A 22,280-nucleotide genomic window follows, 5' to 3' on the forward strand; every position below is an offset into this window, starting at 1 on the left:
TGATGTGAATGTAAACTGGTGAAACCAGCTGGGAAAGTGCTTTGGCATCATCTATTAATATTGAACTTTCACATATCTGAGGACTCAGCAACCAAGTCTCTGGCACATGTACAAAAGGAGGTAGGTGTAAGAACATAGACAACAGTACTTTCACAATAGCAAACCCCAGGAAACAACTGAAATGCCCAGTCAAGAGAGTGGATGAATATTACCCAACAGTCAAAATGAAAGAAATCCAGTGATGTGCAAAATAGGGAAGACTCTTAACAAACTTATATTAAGTGGAAAAATAAGCTCTTAAAATTATATACAACATGATCCCCTTTCCATAAAACAATCAAAATTCAATGTTATTTTTAAGGAATACACACATATGCAATAAAATTATATAAAAAGGACAGCAAGGAATGAACAATATAGATTATAGACTCAGGATGATAGTTACCCTCAGGTGAGGGGAGGCAGGGAGCCAAATGGTTTCATAGATGCTTATTACACTATTTATAATAACAAACTAAATAAATGAGCAAAAGTGGCACATGCATGCACCAGTAATCAGTGTTTGCATGAGCTAAAGACAGTTTTTAGTCCAATTCTATGCACCTGAGGTATAGTAAGAAAATAATAACTAAAAGAAAGTAACTGGTTTAATATCAGACAATATTATTTAAACTAAAACCCACTACATTGTACAATTTAGAAGGGTGATTTTATGGTTTATGATTAATATCTCAATAAAGATGTTATTTTTATAAGAAAAAAACTGAATATTCCTATAGCCATTAAATAAATTAAATCAGAATTTATATATATATTCTAGTAGAGAGAGATAGATAGAGAGAAGGGGGGGACACAGATAGCTATATAGTGAGCTCTATCAATATATGCAAAGAATTACTCAAATTCTTCTAAGGAATTGAAAAAGAGGAAACATTTCTCACCTCATTTTATGAAGCTAGTAAAACTAATACCAAAACCAAACAAGTATAGTATAATAGGAAATGAAAATTATAGGCCAATTTCACATATAAACATAGATGCAAAAATCCTCCAAAATATCAACCAAAAAACTTCAACACACATGAGAGAATGCATTGTAACCAAATTGAGTTTCTCTCACTAATTACAAGCACAGTTAACATTAGAAAATTTCTCTAGCATAACAGATAAAAAGAGAAAAACTATATGATCATTTTAGTGGTTACCAAAAAAATTTTTTTCAGTAAATCAACACCATTTCAGCACAAAAGAAATACCAAATGCATAAACAAGGAATAGAACTTCTTATAATAGAATATAAACCAAAAACTATGATTACAGTTCATATGTAATGAAGCATTTTCCTTAAAATCAGAAATAGAAAAGGATGTCCAACATTGCTGCTTCTACTTAGCATGGTACTGCAGGTCCTGTTAGCACAATATTAAAAGAAAAACAAAAAAAAATTTATAAGAATTGGGAAAGAAGAAACAGAACTGTTATTATTTGAAGATTATTCAGTAGAAAGAAAACCTAGCTCCCCTTCCACCCAGCAAGGACACAGCAAGAAACTGTCTATGAACCAGAAAGTAGGATTTCACCAGATACCGAATCTGCTGTAACCTTGATCTTGGGCTTCCCAGCCTCCAGAACTGTGAAAAAGAAATTTCTGTTGTTTATAAGCCACCCAGTCTATGGTACTTGGTTATAGCAGCTCAAACAAAGACACTATTCAATATTAAAAAAAAAAAAAAAAAAAGAAAGAAAGAAAGAAGATCTAACAGAATTTACAGATAAGTAAATAAAACTATTATTTATGATCAATTATGTTCCTATATCTATAGAACAAGTTACAAAATGTAATTTTATAAAATATAGCATTTACATACTATAGGAATATATACAGGAAAAACACACAGTACCTAGGAAAAATTCCACAAGAGGTTTTTAAGACTTTTTTATAGAAAATTACAAAATATCATCTGAGAACATTAATGTGCCTAAATAAATGGAAAAAGATATCATATCCACTGACAGGAAAACTTAACATTAAAACAATTTTATATGGCACTAAACTAATCTACAGTTTTAATGCAATTCCAATCAAAACCACAATGGTGTTCTTCTGTGGAACTTACATGACTCTAAAATTAATATGGAAGGACAACTGTAGGAAGAACCAAGACACTACCCAAAGCAATATACAGATTCACTGCAATCCCTATCAAATTACCAATGGCATTTTTCACAGAACTGTAACAAAAAATTATAAAATTTGTATGGAAACACAAAAGACCCCGAATAGCCCAAATAATCTTGAGAATGAAGAACAGAGCTGGAGGAATCAGGTGCCCTGATTTCAGACTATACTACAAAGCTACAGTAATCAAAACAGTATGATACTGGCACAAAAACATACACAGAGATCAATGGAACAGAAGAAAGAGCCCAGAAATAAGCCCTCACGCTTATGGTCAATTAATCAATGACAAAGAAGGCAAGAATATACAATGGAGAAAAGACAGTCTCTTCAATAAGTGGTGCTGGGAAAACTGGACAGCTACCTGTAATAGAACATTCTCTAAAACCATATACAAAAATAAACTCAAAATGGATTAAAGACCTAAATGTAAGACCAGATACTATAAAACTCCTAGAGGAAAACATAGGCAGAACACTCATTGACATAAATTGCAGCAATATTTTTTTTGGATCCGTCTCCTAGAGTAATGGAAATAAAAACAAAAATAAACAAATGGGACCTAATTAAACTTAAAAGCTTTTGCACAGCAAAGGAAACCATAAACAAAATGAAAAGACAACCTATGGACTGGGAGAAAATATTTGCAAAAAATACTACTGACAAGGGATTAATTCCCAAAATATACAAACAGCTCATACAGCTTAATATCAAAAAAAAAAAAACCTAATCAGAAAATGGGCAGAAGACCCAAGTAAATATTTCTCCAAAGAAGACATATAGATGGCCAACAGGTACGTGAAAAAATGCTCAATATCGCTAATTATTAGAGAAATGCAAATCAAAACTACAGTGGGATATCACCTCACACCAGTCAGAATAGCCATCATTAAAGAGTCTACAAATAATAAATGCTGGAGACATGGAGAAAAAGGAACTCTCCTACACTGTTGGTGGGAATGTAAATTTGTGCAGCCACTATGCAGAACAGTATGGAGGTTCCTTAAAAAACTAAAAATTGAGTTACCATATGATCCTGCAATCCCAGTCCTGGGCACATATCTGGAGAAAACTCTAATTTGAAAAGACACATGCATCCCAATGTTCAGAGCAGTATTATTTACAGTAGCCAAGACATGGAAGCAACCTAAATGTCCATCAACAGATGAATGGATAAAGAAGATGTGGTATATATATATATACAATGCAATATTACTCAGCCATAAAAAAGAATGTAATAATGCCATTTGCAGCAACATGGATGGACCATGTTAAGTGAAGTAAGTCAGACAGAGGAATACAAATATCAAATGATATCACTTATTTGTGGAATCTAAAAAAAATGACTCAAATGAATTTATTTACAAAACAGAAAAAGACTCACAGACATGGAAAACAAAGTTACGGTTACAAAAGGGGATGGGGGTGGGGGAGTGAGGTAAATTAGGAAGTTTGGGATTAACATATACATACTACTATATGTAAAATAGGTAAGCAAAAAGGACCCAATATACAGCAGAGGGAACTATACTCAATATCTTGTAATAACATACAATGGAAAAGAATATATATGCATAACTGAATCACTTTGCTGTACACTTGAAACAACCACAACATTGTATACCTCAATATATACAATATATAGGTAAATATACCTCAAAAAAAATTTTTTTTTAAAAAGAGAGAGAAAAAAAAAAGAAGAGCCAAGACAATTTTAAAGAACAGATATCAGGACTATAGTATAAAAGATAAAACAATGGTAAGTGAATGTGGTATTGGCATAACAGCAGACAAACTGGCCAACAAAACGAAAGACAACAACTAGTTTAGTCTCTTCTCCACATTAAAAAAATCCAAGTGTGGAAAAATTGTTCTCCTATTTTGAACATGAATCTTCTACTTATAATTGGGCATTTATTAAAAATTATCAGAAAGTTTTAAAAGCAAACTTTAAAAGTAGGGCATACCTAAATATGCCTGGGAAAATTCACAACATATGTATTAACTTTGTGCTGAACTTAGATTTGTACTGGGGCCAAAAAAAAAAAAAAAAAAAGGCATTTCATAGGTTATCTGCTGTCAATCTTCCAACACTCTTTCAGCAGGCCAGGAAAAGTTCACCCTCAAATGTCAAATTTATCGATACTTACAAACATTCATCTCCTAGTAGACTATTCTGGGCTATCTTCTGCTCCAAATTTGACTAAGAACTGTGCCATTTTTCCATATCTCTTCATTGCTGCACAATCAATTACTTGCCTTAATAGCAAAAACAGCATATCTGCAGGCATAGTTGCATTATTTAAAGAGAAAATGACTTTATTTACTGTGAAAATAGTGTATTTATAGAAGTATATTGGTAGTGAGTTGCATCAGAATAGGCAAAAACATCCCTGGCTACAGTACTGTGGCCTCTCTCCATATCAGGCATCCTGATTTAGTTCCCTTTGCCTAGCCTCACCTAACACCTCATTCTTCCCACTTTTCTTTTTTCAAAAGATAGATACTAAGAGATAAGAGAGACTGATGTCAGCAAGATGATGGACTAGGAAACTCTATGCCCTCATTCCTCCATGGATACACTAAACAAACAACAACAGACAGATTGCAACAGTTTTGTGGGAGATCTAAAAGGTAGTCAAGGATGTGCAGCAACCAAGTAAACACCCAATCAAGAAAAATCCATATTCAAAATGGTAGAAAACTTCATGGTGTTTTTTCTCACCCTTACCTCATCCTTCCCTGGCATGGCACAGCATGGCTGGGAAGAAGTCATGCAATTCTCGGCTCCTCCCCTGGGACAAAAGGAAAAGAATGGATCTTGTTTGCAATGTTCTGGGATGTTGAGGGGCTTCCCAGGAAACTGGTGTCTGTTTAGCTTGACTTAGAGCTCAGACAGAAATGAAGGCATAGTATGGACATCAGATTGGAGGCCACTGAATGCTGTGGCAGTCACTATGGCATGTTAGAGCTACAGGGGGACTGTAGACTCATGGGTGCCTAGGTGCAAGAGATTATGGAGAGAGGAATACTATAGGACACCTAAGGCACCAAGAAGAACAGGAGTCAGATTCTTATTGAAAAAGATATTTAAAAACAGTTATGTATGGGGGAAATTGGGGGAAAAGCACATATACAGGCTGAGGGAAAACTAATGCCTAGAAAAGACCTGAGAAGCCCTTAAGCCTTCACACTGGGCTAATTAGTGGGTCTTCCCTGCATAGAGTCAGTCTACAAAGGCTAGGATAGATGGCTATTTTTTCAAATGTGCAATTTTCAACAAAATATCACAAAGTATACAAAGAAACAGGGAAAGATGACCCATTCAAATGAACAAAATAAACTTCCAGAACCTGACTCTAAAGAAATACAGGCTTTGGACTTACTGAGACAACAATTTTAAAACAACAGTCTTAAATATGCTCAAAGAGCTAAAGGAAAAAATGGAGAGAGAACAAAAGGAAATCAGGAAAACAAGTACATGAACAAAATGAGACTATCAACAAAGAGCTAGAAATTATTAAAAAAAAAAAAAAAGAACCAACAGAAATTTTGGAGCTTAAAAAGCAATAACTTGAGAAATTCACTAGAAGGATCAACAAAATACTTGAACAAACAGAAGAATCAGCAAATTTGAAGACAGAGCACTTAAAATTCTTAAGTCTGAAGAGTCAAAAGAAAAAAGAATGAAGAAAAGTGAATAGAGCCTAAGAGACTTTATGGAACATCATAAATAGGGCCAATATATATATTATGAGAGTCCCAGAAGGAGAAGAAAGAAAGGGGCAGACAGCTTATTTTGAAAAATAATGACCAAAAACTCCCCAAATTTGAGGAAAGACATGGATATACAAATACAAGAAGGTCAATTAATTCCAAATAGGATAAACTCAAAGAGATTCACACCAAGACACATACTCAGACTGAAGAAAGTTCAAAATAAATCTTAAAAATCTTGAAAGCAGCAAGAGAAAAGCAAATCATTATAAAAAGAGTGATCCTCAATAAAATTACCACAGGTTTTCTCAGGAGAAACCTTGTAGACCTAAAGGCAGTGGGATGATATATTTAAAGTGCTGAAAGAAAAACACTGTCAACCAAGAATTCTATATCCAGGAAAACTGTCTTTGAAAAAATGATACAGAAATTAAGACATTCCCAAATAAACAAAAAAATGAGGGCGCTCATTACCTCTAGACCTGCCTTACAAGAAATGCTAAAGGGAGTCCTTCAAGTTGAAACAAAAGGACATTTAGCAGTAGTAACTTGAAGACATATGAAAATATAGCTTTCTGATAAAGGTAAATATGTGGTTAAACATAAAAATCAGTATTATTGTAATTCTGGTTCATAACTCCACTTTTTATTCTTTTACAGTATTTAAAAGAGAAAAGCATAAAAATAATGAGAAATCTATGTTAACAGTTATAAAACATATAAAGATGTAATTTGTGACATCAATAACATAAATGGGGGAGTGGAGCTGTAAAGGAGAAAGTTTTTATATGCAGTTGAAGTTAAGTTGGTATCAGTTTAAAACAGATTGCTATAACTTTAGGATGTTATACATAATACCCATGCTAAACATAAACATCTATAGAATACACGTAAATGAGAAAGGAATAAAAAAAAGTGTCACTATAAAAATCAAGTAAACACAAAGGTAGGCAGTAAGGGAGGAAATGAAGGACCAAAAGGTATAAGACATATGGAAAACAAATAATAAAAAGGCAACAGTGAGTCCTTCCCTATAGTAATTACTTTAAATGTAAATGGAGTAAATTCTCCAATCAAAAGACACAGATTGGTAGAATGGATAAAAAAAAAAATCAGGATCAACTGTATGCTGTCTATAAAAGACTCACTTTAGAACTAAGGACACATATGGGTTGAAAGTAAAAAGATGAAAAAAGATATTCCATGTAAATAATAACCAAAAGAGAACAAGGGTGGCTATACTAATATCAGATAAAATTAACTGTAAGTCTAAAACTTATATGAGACAAAGAAGAACATTTTATAATTACAAAAGATTCAATTCAACAAGAATATATAACAATAATAAACATATATGCACTAAACATTAGAGCTACTAAATATATGAAGCAAACATTGACATAATTGAAGGGAGGAATAGACAGCAACATAATAATAGTTGGAGACTTCAATATCTCATTTTCAGTAATGGTTGGAACAATCAAACAGAAGATCAATAAAGAAACAGAGGACTTGAATATCATTATAGACCAACTTGACCTAACACACATATACTAAATACTCCACTCAACAATAGCAGAACACATTTTTTTCTCAAATGCACATAGAACATTCTCCAGGATAGATCATATGTTAGGCCACAAAACAAGTCTTAATAAATTTTAAAAGATGAAAATCATACCAAGTATCTTTTCTGATTGTAATGAGATGAAACTAAAAATCAACAGCAGAAGGAAAACTGGAAAATCCACAAATGTGTGGAAATTAAACAACACACTATTAAACAACCAATGGGTCAAAGAAGAAATCACTAGGGAAATTAGCAAATATCTTGTGTCAAAAGAAAATGAAAACACAACATATCAAAATGTATAAGGTGTAGTGAAAGCAGTGCTAAGGGGGAAACTTATAGCTGTGAAATGCTTACGTTAAAAAGAAAGGTCTCAGATCAACAACCTAAATTTACACCTTAAGGAACTAGAAAAAGAGCAAACTAAACCCAAAGCTAGCAGGAAAGAAATAATAAAGATTAGATCAGAAATAAACACAATAGAGGGTAAAAAACATAAAATCAATGAAACCAAGAGCTGGTTCTTCAAAGATTAACAAAATTGACAAACCTTAAGCTAGCTTGACTAAGAAAAGAGGCGAGGAGAATCAAATAATTAAAATCAGAAATGAAAGAGGGTATATCACTACCAATGTTACAAAAATAAAAAGGATTATAAGAGACTACAGTGAAGGATAGTATGCCAACAACTGGATAATCTAGATGAAATGGACAAATTCCTAGAAACACACAACATACCAATACTGGTTCTCCCAGTATGTTCTCCCAATCAGGGAGAAATAGAAAATCTGAACAGATCTATAACTAGCAAAGAAACTGAGTCAGTTATCAAAAACCTCCCAGCAAGGAAAAGCCTAGGGTCACATGGCTTCGCTGGTGAATTCCACCAAACATCTTGAAAAAACAAAGTTAGAGGTCTTACACTTCCTGATCTTAAAACTTATTACAAAGTTACAGTAATCAAAATGGTGTGTAATGGCATAAAGTCAGACATATACATGAAAGAAACAGAATAGAGAGTGCAGAAGTAAACCCTCACATACACGGTCAAATGACTTTTGACATCGGTGCCAAGAGCAATCAATGGGAAAGAACAGTCTCTTAAAGAAATGGTGCTGGGAAAACTGGATATTCACATGTAAAAGAATGATGTTGGATCCCTACCTTATACTATATACAAAAATTAACTCAAAATGGATCAAAGACCTAAGTGTACAATCTAAAACTATAAAACTCTTAGGAGAAGACATAGGGGAAAAGCTTCATGGAATTGTATTTGGCAATGATTTCTTGGATATGACACCAAAAGCACAGGCAACAAAATAAAAAATAAACTGAACATCAAAATTAAAAACTTCTGTGCATCAAAGGACACAATCAACAGTGAAAGGCAACCCACACAATGGGAGAAAATGCATATCAAAACCACAATGAGATACCACCTCACACTCATTAAGATGGTTATTATCAAAAAACCAAAAAACAAGGTGCTGGCAAGGATGTGAAGAAATTGGAATCCTTGTGCATTCTTAGAGGAATATAAAATGGTGCAGTTACTATGGAAAAAAGCATGGCAGTTCCTCAAAAAAATTAAAAATAGAATTAACATATAATTCTGGGTATATAACCGAAAGAATTGAAAGCAGGGTCTGGAAGAGATATTTATACACTCACGTTCATAGCAGCATTATTCACAATAGCCAAAAGGTAGCAGCAACCAAAGTGTCCATCAACAGATGAATGACTAAGCAAAATGTGGTATATACATACAATGGAATACTATTCGGCCTTAAAAAAGAAGGAAATTCTAACACATGCTACAACATGAATGAATCTTGAGAACACTATGCTAAGTGAAATAAGCCAGTCACAAAAAGACAAATACTATATAATTCCACTTATATATGGTACCTAGAGGAATCAAATTTACAGAGACTGAAAGTAGAATAGCAGTTGTCAGAGGCTAGGGGAAGAGAAGATTGGGGAGTTATTGCTTAATGGGTGTAGAATTTCACCATTACAACATGAAAAGAGTTCTAAAGATAGATGATCATGATGGTTGTACAACAGTATGAATATACTTAATGCCAGTGAACTTAAAAATGTTTAAGATGATAAATTTTGTTATATGTATTTCACCACAACTAAAAAATTAAAATAGAAAAAAAATCATGATACATGCTAAAAGGAGGAGAAAAACACAAAAGTAAAAATATCTTAGTACAATGATATAAATTTAGGGGGCATTTTATTATGACAAATAATTGAAAATAATACAAATTTCTTTCCTCTACAAAAACCAATTATATTCTAAGTATTTTTAATTGCTTATATGCATTTTCTATTTGTTATTGTGATAAATATATTTATAAACTTTGCTTAATATAATGGAAAAAATTTAAATTTTCACATCAAAAATAAAATTTTGGAGACACTTTTTAAAATAAAAATTCTATAAAAATTTCGGAAAAAAATCTGAAAATTTTCACTTTTAAAAATAAAAATACAAACTCTGATTTCAGAGTTTTCTGAATTCTCAGACATATACATAAACAAACGTGTATTAAAACTAATTAAAATATCTGGTTTCAATATATTCTGCCTATTTCCACTACAATATGTTTTTACTTATGATTTGATCCTCGTACTAGTAAAAACATTGTCTATCAGTGGGATGTCTGGCATGAGCTATAGCTAGCAGAGCTGATATAAATGGGAATTTGTGAACTGATGAATATAGCTCTATAGATTATAGAGGAATACTATTTTAATGATTAGAGTAGAATAAAAGAAGATGTTAAACTCTCAAAGACTGTAATACATTTAGAAGACCTAAAGCTTCATGTTATTTTCAGACCACAAAAGTATTACAGTAGTCACGCAGAAATTTGGGACTAGTCAATCTATAAGCAGTAAATCTGTTAAAAGCCTGAAACAGATGAATAATCTTTGATTTCCATACTCCAATAATGTTAATAAACTATCTTTCAAAACATACGGAAATTAAAGTTAAATTTAGACTGCAATGTAGAGCTCTTTTTCAGAATATGCAGTGAAGTTTCGTAAGGGAGGAGACCTCTATGAAAACTGAGCAGTGATTTCTACAGACTATACAGTATGCCTGGTGCGAAAGCTTCTGATCTGAGCTGCCCTTCTAAGAGAGGGTAAAGTCTGAGGTGACCTTATTTTAGGAATTTCATTAGGTGAAGATTTGTCTTCATCTTCAGACGAGATAGCATTGTTTTCATCTTCAAAGGGATCTGAGGTAACTCCATTTTGAGATGGGGTAAAGCTTCTAGCATTTTTATAAAACGAAGTAAATCCAACATTATGGAGAACAGGGAAAGTTACACTTTGAGAGGGATGATGTTGCACCATAGCTGGAGAATTATTTCTACTGCGACTTTGAAAAGCAGGATGAAAGGCATTGCTCCTTAACTGGTCTCTTTCTTGAATATCACTGGCAACTCCATGTTGTTGAGAGGAATAGGAAGTAATAGTTGGAAAAGTAAGCATGGTCGCTGTGCATTGATAGATGCTAGCAACAGTGTTCCGACAGGCTGAGGAATTAGCTTTTGTTTCAGAATTCATAAAATATTTAGTGTTATATTCAGGAGAATAAGAGTTTATATATTTTCCAGCATCAGTAATACTCAAGCTTTTAGAAATGATTTCAATTTCATTTGGATTAAATATGCATTGACTTCCTGATTGAGGATCAAAAAAAGTACTAGCACTCTCATAACAGGAAATTATATTTAGTTTGGGGGCAGAGAAAAGACTTCTGGATCTAAAGCGAAAATGTTCGGAGGGCGATTTTAAATCACCGAAGCTTCTTTTTTCTTCAGAATCAAAGTTAGCTCTACTTTGTCCAGAATGAAGGGAAGCACTGCTTTTCTGAAATTTAGCAAATAAAGAATGTCTTCTTCCAAAGAAAGATGAGTAAGAAGATGTATTTGCTGAAGAAGAAGAAATTTTACTTCCTCTAGGTGAACTGCCTCTATGCATGAAAGGAGGATAAGCTGCTTTAAAATCAAGAGATGCTGGTGGTTGCATAATAGAAGAGGCTCCAGGGTGCAGGGGCTCTGAAGAAACTTGATCTGCAGCACATTTTGGTTCGAAGCTCTGGTCTTCTTTGCAGCAGCTAGAGTGAGAAAAGTGTGAAATGAGGAAAAACAATAGGGAGTACAGGTGGAAACCTGCCAAGCCTCCTGAAGAATAATGGCCACCTTATCAATATGGAAACAACATAAGAAATTAAGACAGCTGAAGCTGGTAGCCACATAGATGTATCCAAAAGAATGCCTAAGTCTCAAAGATTATTTCTAACTACCTACACAGTACCTGCCCACTACATTAAACCTTGGGAAGATAAATTGAAAGACTCAGGGAAACAGGCACAAAGAAAAGTAAGGGAAAACATACGAGAGGGCACCAAAACAAAAGGATTCCCTGAAAGTAAAGGTAGAACTTCCCTGTCTTGAAAATAATTAAGTGATAATATCTGTTTGAGACTATTAAACTACTATATTTAAAGGGGTTAATAAGTACAATAAATTTATACCCTGCTGACTAACACGTTTTAAAATATTAACCATGGATAAAGCAGAACCTCTCTGGAGAGAATATTTCAGATAAATATCCAGATATTCCAGATATTCAGTTATTGTGGGAAACTAAAGGAAACATTAAAGCTTGGTTTATGAGTATTTCAATGTTCTTTAGCACATGAAACATATGGAGAAGTGTTTTTTTATTTTTAAAGGCTTACCTTAAGTATTGTCCCATACTGAATTTAATCCAAAGTAAATCTCTCCCTTCCTTTCTAAGCCATCATCTTTAAGCCATAAAATGCCCTGTGTAGATGGAACAGGTTAGAAGCTGAATGCTTAAGCTGCATGTAGAACTAACATGGCAATAACACAGAATATGATGATAGCAGATTCTAGAATCTAATGACATCAGTTTAGATTAAAATTGTTCTGTGGCTCATCTCTCGGAAAAGCTGCAATTCATGTGACTATGGAATGTGTATTCTAACTTCATTATGTTCAAGGAGACAGCCAACAAATCAAGGGACAAGGAAACAGCAGGATGGAAGCAGTAACATATATGATCTCTGTACAATCCTTTACTTGGAACTCTCTAACTAGCTGCCCTCCACACCCCTAGCCTACTAACTCATTCTTCTTTCACTTGAACACTTTTTACCCCAAGGTTTTACATCCTCCCGTGATATGGAAAAGTTACTGTTACAGACTTTGGTCTGAAGATATATTAAAAAAAAAAAAAAAAAAAAAAAAAGAAAAGAAAGCCTCAGTAGCAAATGTCACTGCCCCCCAAATGAAACAAGCTAAATTTACCTTGGCAGTAAAGTGTGCCATCTGATTACATGGGCCAGTTGCACAGATTATGGAGATCTGCTGTGCCACTGTTTATAACCCCTTGAAACAACTTAAACCCATTTTAAGACAAGATTAACAGAGCTACTAGAAAAGGAATATTGCCCTCTCCTTTTCCAAAACAACTTGGAGAACTGTCTATATAAGAGGTATATGTGTATAGCCACCTATGACATAAAACATACCCTCAAATATATATATTTTAACTTCTCAATATCCTGTACACCCTACTACAACCCCCTGTTTTTTGTTCCCTTTCTAACAACCTTCTTTGGGAAACCCTTGAACAAATCCCCCTTCAGAGGCTGAAAGCTCTCTAATTCTCACCATACAATCGTCAGTTTGTAATTTGATTTTACCCAACATACAAGCTAATGAATTAATCTGTTCCTGTTTCATGGTTGCCGGCAGAAGACACACGATTCTTGTGTAAGAGACCGAGGACTTTATTACTCACAGTAAATTAAGCAATGTGATCACCAGCTTATTTATGTTGGTTCTCCTTGACCTCAGGACCCACAAGGGCAATGCATAGGGCCCAGACACTCTTACATTCGCAGTGAGCTGCATTTCAAAGAAAGCAACACTGACCTTAGGGAATCCCCTGCTTTTATAGCAAGCAGTAACCAAATCTGCTGTTGGTCCAGAAGGGAAACATTACCTCATTCCTCAAGGCTTCTCGCCACAAACCAGAGAAATGGCCTGGATAAAGAGTGGTTACACAGACCTTACCCCCTTCACAAAAATTAACTCAAATTGGGTCACAGACCTAAATATAAAATGTAAAACTATGAAGCTCCTAGAAGACAACATAGGAGAAAACCTAGATAAATTTGGTTATGGCAATGACTTTTTAAATACAATACCAAAGGCATGATCCATGAAAGAAATAATTGATAAGCTTCTGCTCTGTGAAAGAATGTCAAGAAAATGAGAAGCTACAGACTGAAAGTATTTGCAAAATACACATCTGAAAAAGGACGGTTATCCAAAATATACAAAGAACTCTTAAAACTCAACCATAAGAAAATGAACAATCTCATTTAAAAATGGGCCAAAGACCTTAACAGATACCTCACCAAAGAAGATATGCAGATGGAAAATAAGCATATGAAAAGATCCTTCACATCATATGTCATTAGAGAAATGTAAACTAAAACAACGAGATACCACTACACACCTATTAGAATGGTCAAAATCCAGAATACCGACAACACCAAACACTGGGGAGGATGTGGAGCAACAGGAACTGTCATTCATTGCTTGTGGGAATGCAAAATGGTACAGCCACTTTGGAAGACAGTTTGGAGGCTTCTTACACAACTAAACATACTCTTAACCATACCATCCAGCAATCAAGTGCTCCGGTATTTCCCTAAATTAGATGAAAACTTATGTCCACTCAGAAACCTGTACATGGATGGTTACAGCAGCTGTCTTCATAATTGCCATAACTTGGAAGCAACCAAGATGTCCTTCAGTAGGTGAATGGATAAATAAATTGTGGTATATCCAGACAATGGAATATTATTCAGCACTAAAATGAAATGCGCTATTAAGCCATGAAGAGATACGGAGGAAACTTAAATGCACATTACTAAGTAAAAGAAGCCAATACAGGCTACATACTATATGATTCCAACTATATGACATTCTAGAAAAGGCAAAACAGTGGAGACAGTATAAAGATCAGAGGTTGCCAGGGGTTTGGGGGGAGAGAGGGATGAATAGGCAGAGCACAGAGGATTTTTAGGGCAGTGAAAATACTCTGTATTATACTGTAATAGTGGATACACGTCATTATACATTTGTCCAAACCCACAGAATGTACAACACCGAGAGTGAACCATAATGTAAACAATGGATTTTGGGTGATTATGATGTATGTATCAATGTATGTTCATCAGCTGTAACACATGTACCACTCTGGCTGGAGCTATTGAAAATGAGGGAGGCTATACACGTGTGAGGGTAGGGATTGTACGGGAAATCTATGTACCAACCTCTCAATTTTGCTGTGAACTTAAAACTGCTCTAAAAAAGTAAAGTCTCGTTTTTTTTTTAAATTAGGGGAAAAAAAGGGTGGTCAGGGCCTTACATTCTTGATTCTTGGCATACCTAGCAAGATGTGTAAGCGAATAGGAAGCCCAAGGAGGACTGTCTCTCACTATAGCAATCTATTATTTGCTTCCCTTTCTTGTGAGATTATTGTCTATTGTCCCTAAGTCACACTAAGATCTGTGAGTACCTTTTCCAAAAGGACATCTTTTGCAACTGAAACAATGGATTATATAATGCTTATAAAGTTTCTATTAAAAACTTCTCTTTCCAAAAGTAGATCAGTTTGTTGTTTAACATTTCCACTAAAGGCCTCTAAAAGAAGCACTTGCCCACTGAGCTACCCCAAAGGAAATGATGAAGTTACAACAAGATCTCAATGCTGACAAATACTTCTGCCCAAAGGAGGTAATGAACAAGGTCAGATCACTCCCCTCCTCACCCCACTGAATAAATCTACAATTGTCAATTTAAAAAAAGTATTTAGGTGTGCATGTCTGGGGGGGTGGGGAAGAAGGTCCAGATCTGCATAGACGATTGAAAGGAAAAGAAATTGCATACTAGCATGAGTAATATCTAAAGGTTGTGTAATATTTTTCTGGATAGAGTACTTACCTAAATCTCTAATCCTAAAATCACCCCCTCATTGCTTATTTTTAAGAGAACCTTAACTAGACACAGCCCAAAAGAAGTTAGTAAACTGTCATAACAGTAAGCATTTAAAACACGCTTCTCCTTCAATCCCTTCCCAATTCTCTTTATTCTATCAATTCCATGTTCCCAGGTACCTTCTGCATTCATCATGTCCTATGGTTACCTAAACCTCTTCCTTTTTTACCTCAGCCGCTCTATTCCCATCAAGACTAATACCTCATCATTATATTCCTCACTGTGCCTCAGGGACATCTTATTTATCTATAACTATAATTGCTGGTAATTAAAATTATAATCCTGTCATGATATCTCAGCTGAAAGTTAGAAAATCTTCTAGAAAAAAGCTTCTCAAACTTTAGGGTACATCAGAGTCACCAGGAGAGCATTTAAAAATACAGATTCCTGGGCACAATGCAGAATCCCAGAGATTCGGATTCACTAGGTCTGGGGCTGGTCTTGAGAGTGCAAATTTCCATCAAGCTCCCAGACTAGGTGGGATATGGGTGCTGCTGGCCCACAGACCACACTTTGAGTAGCTCTGATCTAGATCATCTTGGTAATCAACAAACCCTAAAGCGACGGTTAAAAGGAGCCTCACAGCAGCTTCCTACCTGAGCTGGAGTCCAATAAGGACAAGGACAGTGAATGGTATCAGGAGTGAATGTCCCTCCTTTCTTGGTGCCTAGATGCTAAGTCCCTTTAGGGACCTCGCTTACACCTGAGGAGAAGTAAGAGGGAGGAAGAAGGGGGAACCCTGAATGTGACTGAATCTTTAACACAAAATAACTAGCTCTAAACTAGAATTGACAGAGTTAACTTGAATTGGCACATTCAGATTTTCCCACATCAGCCAGATTTTCCCACATCAGCGATAGTGAGCTACTCTGAATTCAGTTATAAAGTACAGTTACATGTTTAGCTGATCTGAGTGTAGTGAATGTAAATTATTAAATCTATTACATGATATGAATGATAGTTACTTGTATATTTACCAAATATAGCTAATTATGCAAAATAACAATAATGTTCATCACTAAATTACCACCAGGTTAATTATTTTCTTTCATTACAATATTAAACTCTAACCACATAGGTTCACTGTTTGTAGTTTGTTACTCAGATAGCATGATTATCTATGTGATTTGAAAGGTAGAAAAAAATATGGCTTGAAGATCACCAAATAATTTCATAGGTTATTTCTATAATTTCCTTATCCACTATTAGTTTCTTTTGAAAGAAAGGTTAATAAAATTAACTCACTAGACAGTAGTTACTAAATACAGTCTAGTAAAGAAACAGTACATAGTCAAGGGTTTGAACTGATCTAATAACAAACAGGAAGTAGTTTTTAAAACAATAGAAGCAAAAAAAAAATACATATTTTAGGTCAAGAAGTAAACACAGATGTGTTCCAGCAACTTTAGAAGACTTATTTCCTTATCTATACTCTTGACATCCTTAGCCTTTTGCCTCTCTATCACACTCACCCTGCAAATCTCCTAATTTGAATCAATTAAGCCCTCTGACTCCTCCACTTCTATATATGAAATGCCAAGAACTAGTGAAAAGATGCACGCTACAGTGCAAACTGGTGCACAGTCTTGAACCTCAGTTGGAGCAACGGTCTGCAGGGTAATCCTTACCCATGTTCCTAGTTAACGTCCTCTTCCACTCCCCACAATGTCTCTTCAGTACTTTCTTTGGTCATGTGTCCATTCATTTATTAATATAAATATGTAACGATCATCTATAACGTGTCAGGCACTGTGCTAAGCACTGCGGACATCACAGTGAACACATCAGTGCAGGCTCTTAAGAAGGCCAAAGCCCTAAGACTTGGAAATTGACAGAGGATGGGAGAGGATGGTGGTATGGGGAAGAGGGGAGTCAAGAATCTCAATCTCCTTCCTCACATGCCTCAGTGTACTTTCACCTCCACTCTAGAAGATGACCTACGGTCCTTCCCTGAGAAAACTAGGGTGATGAGGCAGGAACTCTTTCAGCTTCTGGCCCTTACACCCACAAAGGTATCTACCCCATATTTCATAGAATCAAAACCACCATCAACTGCAAGAAAGGAAAAAATGTTGCCAATTAAACTATGACACAGTGATATGATCTATTAATTGGTGGTAAGATACATCTTGATTTAGGAGATGTTAAAATGTGAAAGATGGTTCATCTTATAATCAGTGACATACAATATGTCTGACCCCACACACTCCTCCTTAGGTTAGGTTAGGCTTCAAGGGCACTCAAATGGAACTGAGGTGACTGTTATGGTACTTCGGTAGCCAGGCACCTTGGGAGGTAAAGTCTGAGTTCCGCAGGCACTTCGCACACATATTGGCCTTACCCCCCCTCCCTTTATCTCCTAGGATAATGTTTTTAGAGCACTCTGACACCTTGCACTTTCTTAACTGGGGATGAGGAAGAAAAGAGGCAGTGTAGCACGGTGTATAGACTCTGCCCTTTACCAAGGAATTACCTAATCTTTCCCAGACTTATCTCTAGAATGAGGATAATAGTATCATCTTCCTTAGAGAGTTATTGTATGGATTAAAGGAGATAACGAATATAAAACATTTAGAACAGGATCTGGAACAAATTTTTGATGGAGTTGACTTTCATTTTCTTCTGTAATATCTGTGCACAGAACTGGGATCTTTTTCTTTCCCTTATATGACACATAGAATTACTGTAATATTTAATGCATTGTATCTATTGGTCCTGGGCATTGGAGAGGACACTTAAAGATCTAAGTTTTATCGTTGGTCCCAAGAATCAGGGGCACCCAGATTCACCTGTGGACTCACTAGTAGGAGGAATGAACATAGTGCGCTTCAAGTTGTGAACAAAGCACAAGAGGCAAGATCACTAGATGAGGCTTCTATAGACAAATGTCTCCAAATTGGAGGCAAAAGCCAAGAGAATGTAAGTTCGACAGGTGCAGGGACTTGTTTGTTGCCACTGCACCACCTATAAGAGTGTACCTCATAGTCAGTGGTCAATAAATATTTTAGAAATGAATGATTTTGCAAGCTTGTTCTACCTGTCTTTCTTAATAACCCACTGGTTATTATATATATAAATATTATGGTAATAGAAGCACTGACCAGGAATAGTGTAATGTAATGTAGACTATGGCTTAAGCTATGTAACATTTTTTCCTAAGCTAGAACTATCTTACTGGGAGTGGGAGTTTTAGAGATTTTATATTGTCAGTTACCATTTTTACCAAAATACTATCTTGAGGTTAATAAAATTTCCCTGGAGTCTACAAGTAATACTGTTTTCTTTCTTCAACATGTTAGCTCAATACCTAAGCTGTACTGCTGCTAACAGGGTCAGGCACACCTTGTTTCATGGGTTATTTCCTGTATTTCCCCTTTGTTTTCATTTCTGACTTAATTCCTCTCTGGTATTTTTACTCACTCTCTATATTGGCTTCCTCTCTGCAGCCTAAAACTATGCTCAAGGGACCCCACCAGCCCTCACCCCAGCTTGAAACAGGAGGGTTTAGCATCTGGCTCTAGGATGCAAGAGTACTCGGCACTTATTGTTTGTTCTTGGCCTTTGGGGCTCTGGTTGCAATAGACTGAGACCATCCCTCTTTAACATTGTGTCACATTTTGTTAAAACTCTGTTTTACTTGTGAGACTTTATCTTATGCCCTGCTGTATTTCGAGAGCCTATACAGTACCTACCACAGAGAAGACACTCTCATCGAATGAATAAAAGGGACTTCAACTGTTAGTGCTACCCTTCCTTTACTATTATTTTTTTTAAAGAAATTCATAGAAGAAAAGAGCTAAATGGCAAATAAACTATGAAAAGATGCCCAATCTTACTAATGCTCAGGGAAATGCAAACTGAAATAATGATTACTTACCGCATCATCACCATCAGGTTGGCTAAAACTAAAAAGTCTGACAATATAAGAATTTGTATGGAAAAATAAGAATTCTCATATACTGCTTATAGGATTGCAAATTGGTATACTCTGAAGGATAATTAAGTAATAGAAAATAACAGTGTATTTAGTCTATAACTCAGCAATTCCACTTCTAAGTATATACTTTCAAATTATTCCACATGTGCCTAAGGAATTATGAAGAAAGGTGTTCAATAAAGCATTGTTTATAAGAGCAAAAAAATGGTGACCTAAGCATCCATCAATAGGGAACTAAATTTTTTTTGAATTTTATTTTATTTTTTTATACAGCAGGTTCTTATTAGTTATCTATTTTATACACATTAGTGTATATACGTCAATCCCAATCTCCCAATTCATCCCACCACCACCACCACCCGCCCCCCCAAGAGGGAATTAAATTAAGGCATATTATTCATACAGTGGAATGCAACATAGCAACTGAAAAGAGTGAAGTAAGTTTACATATATCAATATGGAAAAATGTCCTTAAAAAGTTGATGCATAAGCAAATTACAAAGTGTTATGTACCCTACAATGCCATTTATGTAAAATTTTAAAACCAAAGACCATTTATTCATTGTTTATATAAACAAGTACATGTAGGAGTGCATTAAAACTTTCAAAGGAAGACTGCACACCAACTTCAAGATAATGGCTACCTCTGAAATTAGTACAAGAGGATCTCAATTGTATGTGTAGCGTTTCATTAAAAAAAAAAAAAAGATCAAACAAACAAAAAAAATTTTTTTGCAAATTTTTACTTTTACAACATGAAGGGATACAGAATCACCACATACTGAATATCTGAATTTGTCTTTCTCTCAAGGCCTTGAAAAATTGAAGTTCAACGCTAAACCTGACTTGGAGGAAGTAGATAGTGGTAAAAATAAAAATGTAAATGAACAAAAAGCAAAGTCTATATTTTGGCTCATGAAAATTAAAGTCTAAGAAGTTTTAAATAAAACCTCAAAAACCTGTATCTGCCTGTGGTCTTGCTTTCATGACCATCTTCTATTATTTATAAAGTAATATCATCTAAGGTACTAGGTATTATGGCTTGTATTGTGCTGGTGCTCTTTGTGGGTAGATTTCTGGGGTTTCTTTTTCTTTTCAAATAATCAGCAATGTGTCTGTTGATACTATCTGAAGGTATCATGTGAACTTAATACTAAAATGAAAATACCAAGTCAAGAAAAAAATCAAGAAGGCCCATAAGGTGCTATACAACCTTGCTCACCTAACAGAATTATCTAATTTTCAAACTCATGTATTCTCTTAAAGCCCACATGAAATGGAAGAACAATGAATTTTATTATGGGGTAATACTTTAACCTAAACTGGAATAAGATTTAACTTCTGAAAGGGAGGTTTCTGAAGCTTTATATACCATTGTGATATAAATACCACTTTTAAACCCGTGTTTTGATAGAGCAATATAGCTAAAAGGTTGACAGAAGAAAGAAAATTGGGCAGCTTAAAAAAGAAAATGAACTAAAAAGTTTTCAGAAATAGGGAAAAAATTAAATGTAAACTGAAAACATCAATGTGAACTAGTGACTTAAAAAATATTTAAAATGATTTTTCTTTACCCTGTCCCTAAAGGGGCCAAAACAGCCTCTGGTATCATCCTGCCTAAAAACAGTACTCCTCTACACCCCTGATTTTGGTATCTAGTACTATTTCTCACAGAAATGAACCAATGCTGCCAGGATGGTAGCTGATTCCAAGTCTTGGAGCAGGGGCCAAAACCAAAGTCAGTCGAAACAATATTACGAAGAAGCAAAGATGCCTTCCAAGATGTTCACGCTAGCTGTAAGAAGGGAAAAGAACCCTGGCAGGCCCACTGATGAGCCTGCCAGGGTCATGAGATTTTGAGCCTTTAGTGATTATCACCTCCACAACTAATTAAATGAAATTAGCTGAGACGAAATAAGGCATAAATCCATAAGTCCATGATGATACGAAGAGAGGCATGCAGAAGATTCTAATAATGTTTACAGAAAATGCATTCTACTGATCTACCCACTCAAGTTTTAATCAACAACGAAGAATATAATTAGATTTTTTTCTTTTCGTGTGTAAAACTAATAGTATCAGCCAATTGTGATTGACATCTATTTTACTAAAAGAAGTCAAGATCTCTCGGTGCCTCTTGAAAAGGATAAAATTTACATATGGAACATGTAATTGTCATTTGCTGTTTTAACTTTGCTATCAAGGACACTATGTATCAAGGCTACAACCCATCTTAAATGTGGTAATGGGATTATGACTGTATCTCACCATGACCAGTTGTTTCTGTCCCAAGCAGGTTATAAGAGGACATGCAATCTAAAATTTAAACAAATATATTTTATAAAACCTTACTTTCAAAAAAAAATTTTTACTTATTTAAAAAGTTTGTTTCTTTAGATCTTTCTGTATCTTATTCCTTTCAAAGCAGAAAAAGAAATAAATTGTTTTCGTTTCTTTGCTTTTGTTTATTTTTCTAAAGTAGAGCTAAGGAGGGAACAGTTTCTCTCCCTCTACTTTATTTTTTTTTAATTTTTATCTTATTTTGGATTATAGTTGATTAATAATGTTGTGTTAGTTTCAGGTGTACAGCAGAGTGATTCAGTTATACATATACATGTATCTATTCTTTTTCAAATTCTTTTCCCATTTAGGTTATTACAGAGTATTGAGCAGAGTTCCCTGTGCTATACAGTAGGCCCTTGTTGGTTACCTATTTTAAATATAGCAGTGTGTACATGTCAGTCCCAA

The 22,280-nt window shown here is 34.9% G+C and overlaps 1 protein-coding gene across 5 annotated transcripts in view; it reads right to left on the reverse strand.

Moving 5' to 3' along the window:
- The window catches only part of RMDN2 (regulator of microtubule dynamics 2), an 86,408-nt gene that overhangs the window by 54,295 nt on the left and 9,833 nt on the right, over positions 1–22,280 (reverse strand). The window contains exons 1-2 of one of the 5 annotated variants that reach the window (XM_036873551.1): positions 12,238–12,254; positions 10,648–11,610 (exon numbers count right to left, since the gene is read on the reverse strand). The exons of 3 other annotated variants lie outside the window; for them this stretch is intronic. In XM_036873551.1, the coding sequence (XP_036729446.1) occupies positions 10,648–11,610; positions 12,238–12,254 (980 nt within the window). Of the gene's footprint in view, positions 1–10,647; positions 11,611–12,237; positions 12,367–22,280 lie in introns of those variants that run through there. One more of the 5 variants, XM_036873552.1, reaches the window with a different exon arrangement.

The sequence above is a fragment of the Balaenoptera musculus genome, chromosome 13 (genome assembly GCF_009873245.2).
Source record: "Balaenoptera musculus isolate JJ_BM4_2016_0621 chromosome 13, mBalMus1.pri.v3, whole genome shotgun sequence".
Classification (NCBI taxonomy): Eukaryota; Metazoa; Chordata; class Mammalia; order Artiodactyla; family Balaenopteridae; genus Balaenoptera; species Balaenoptera musculus.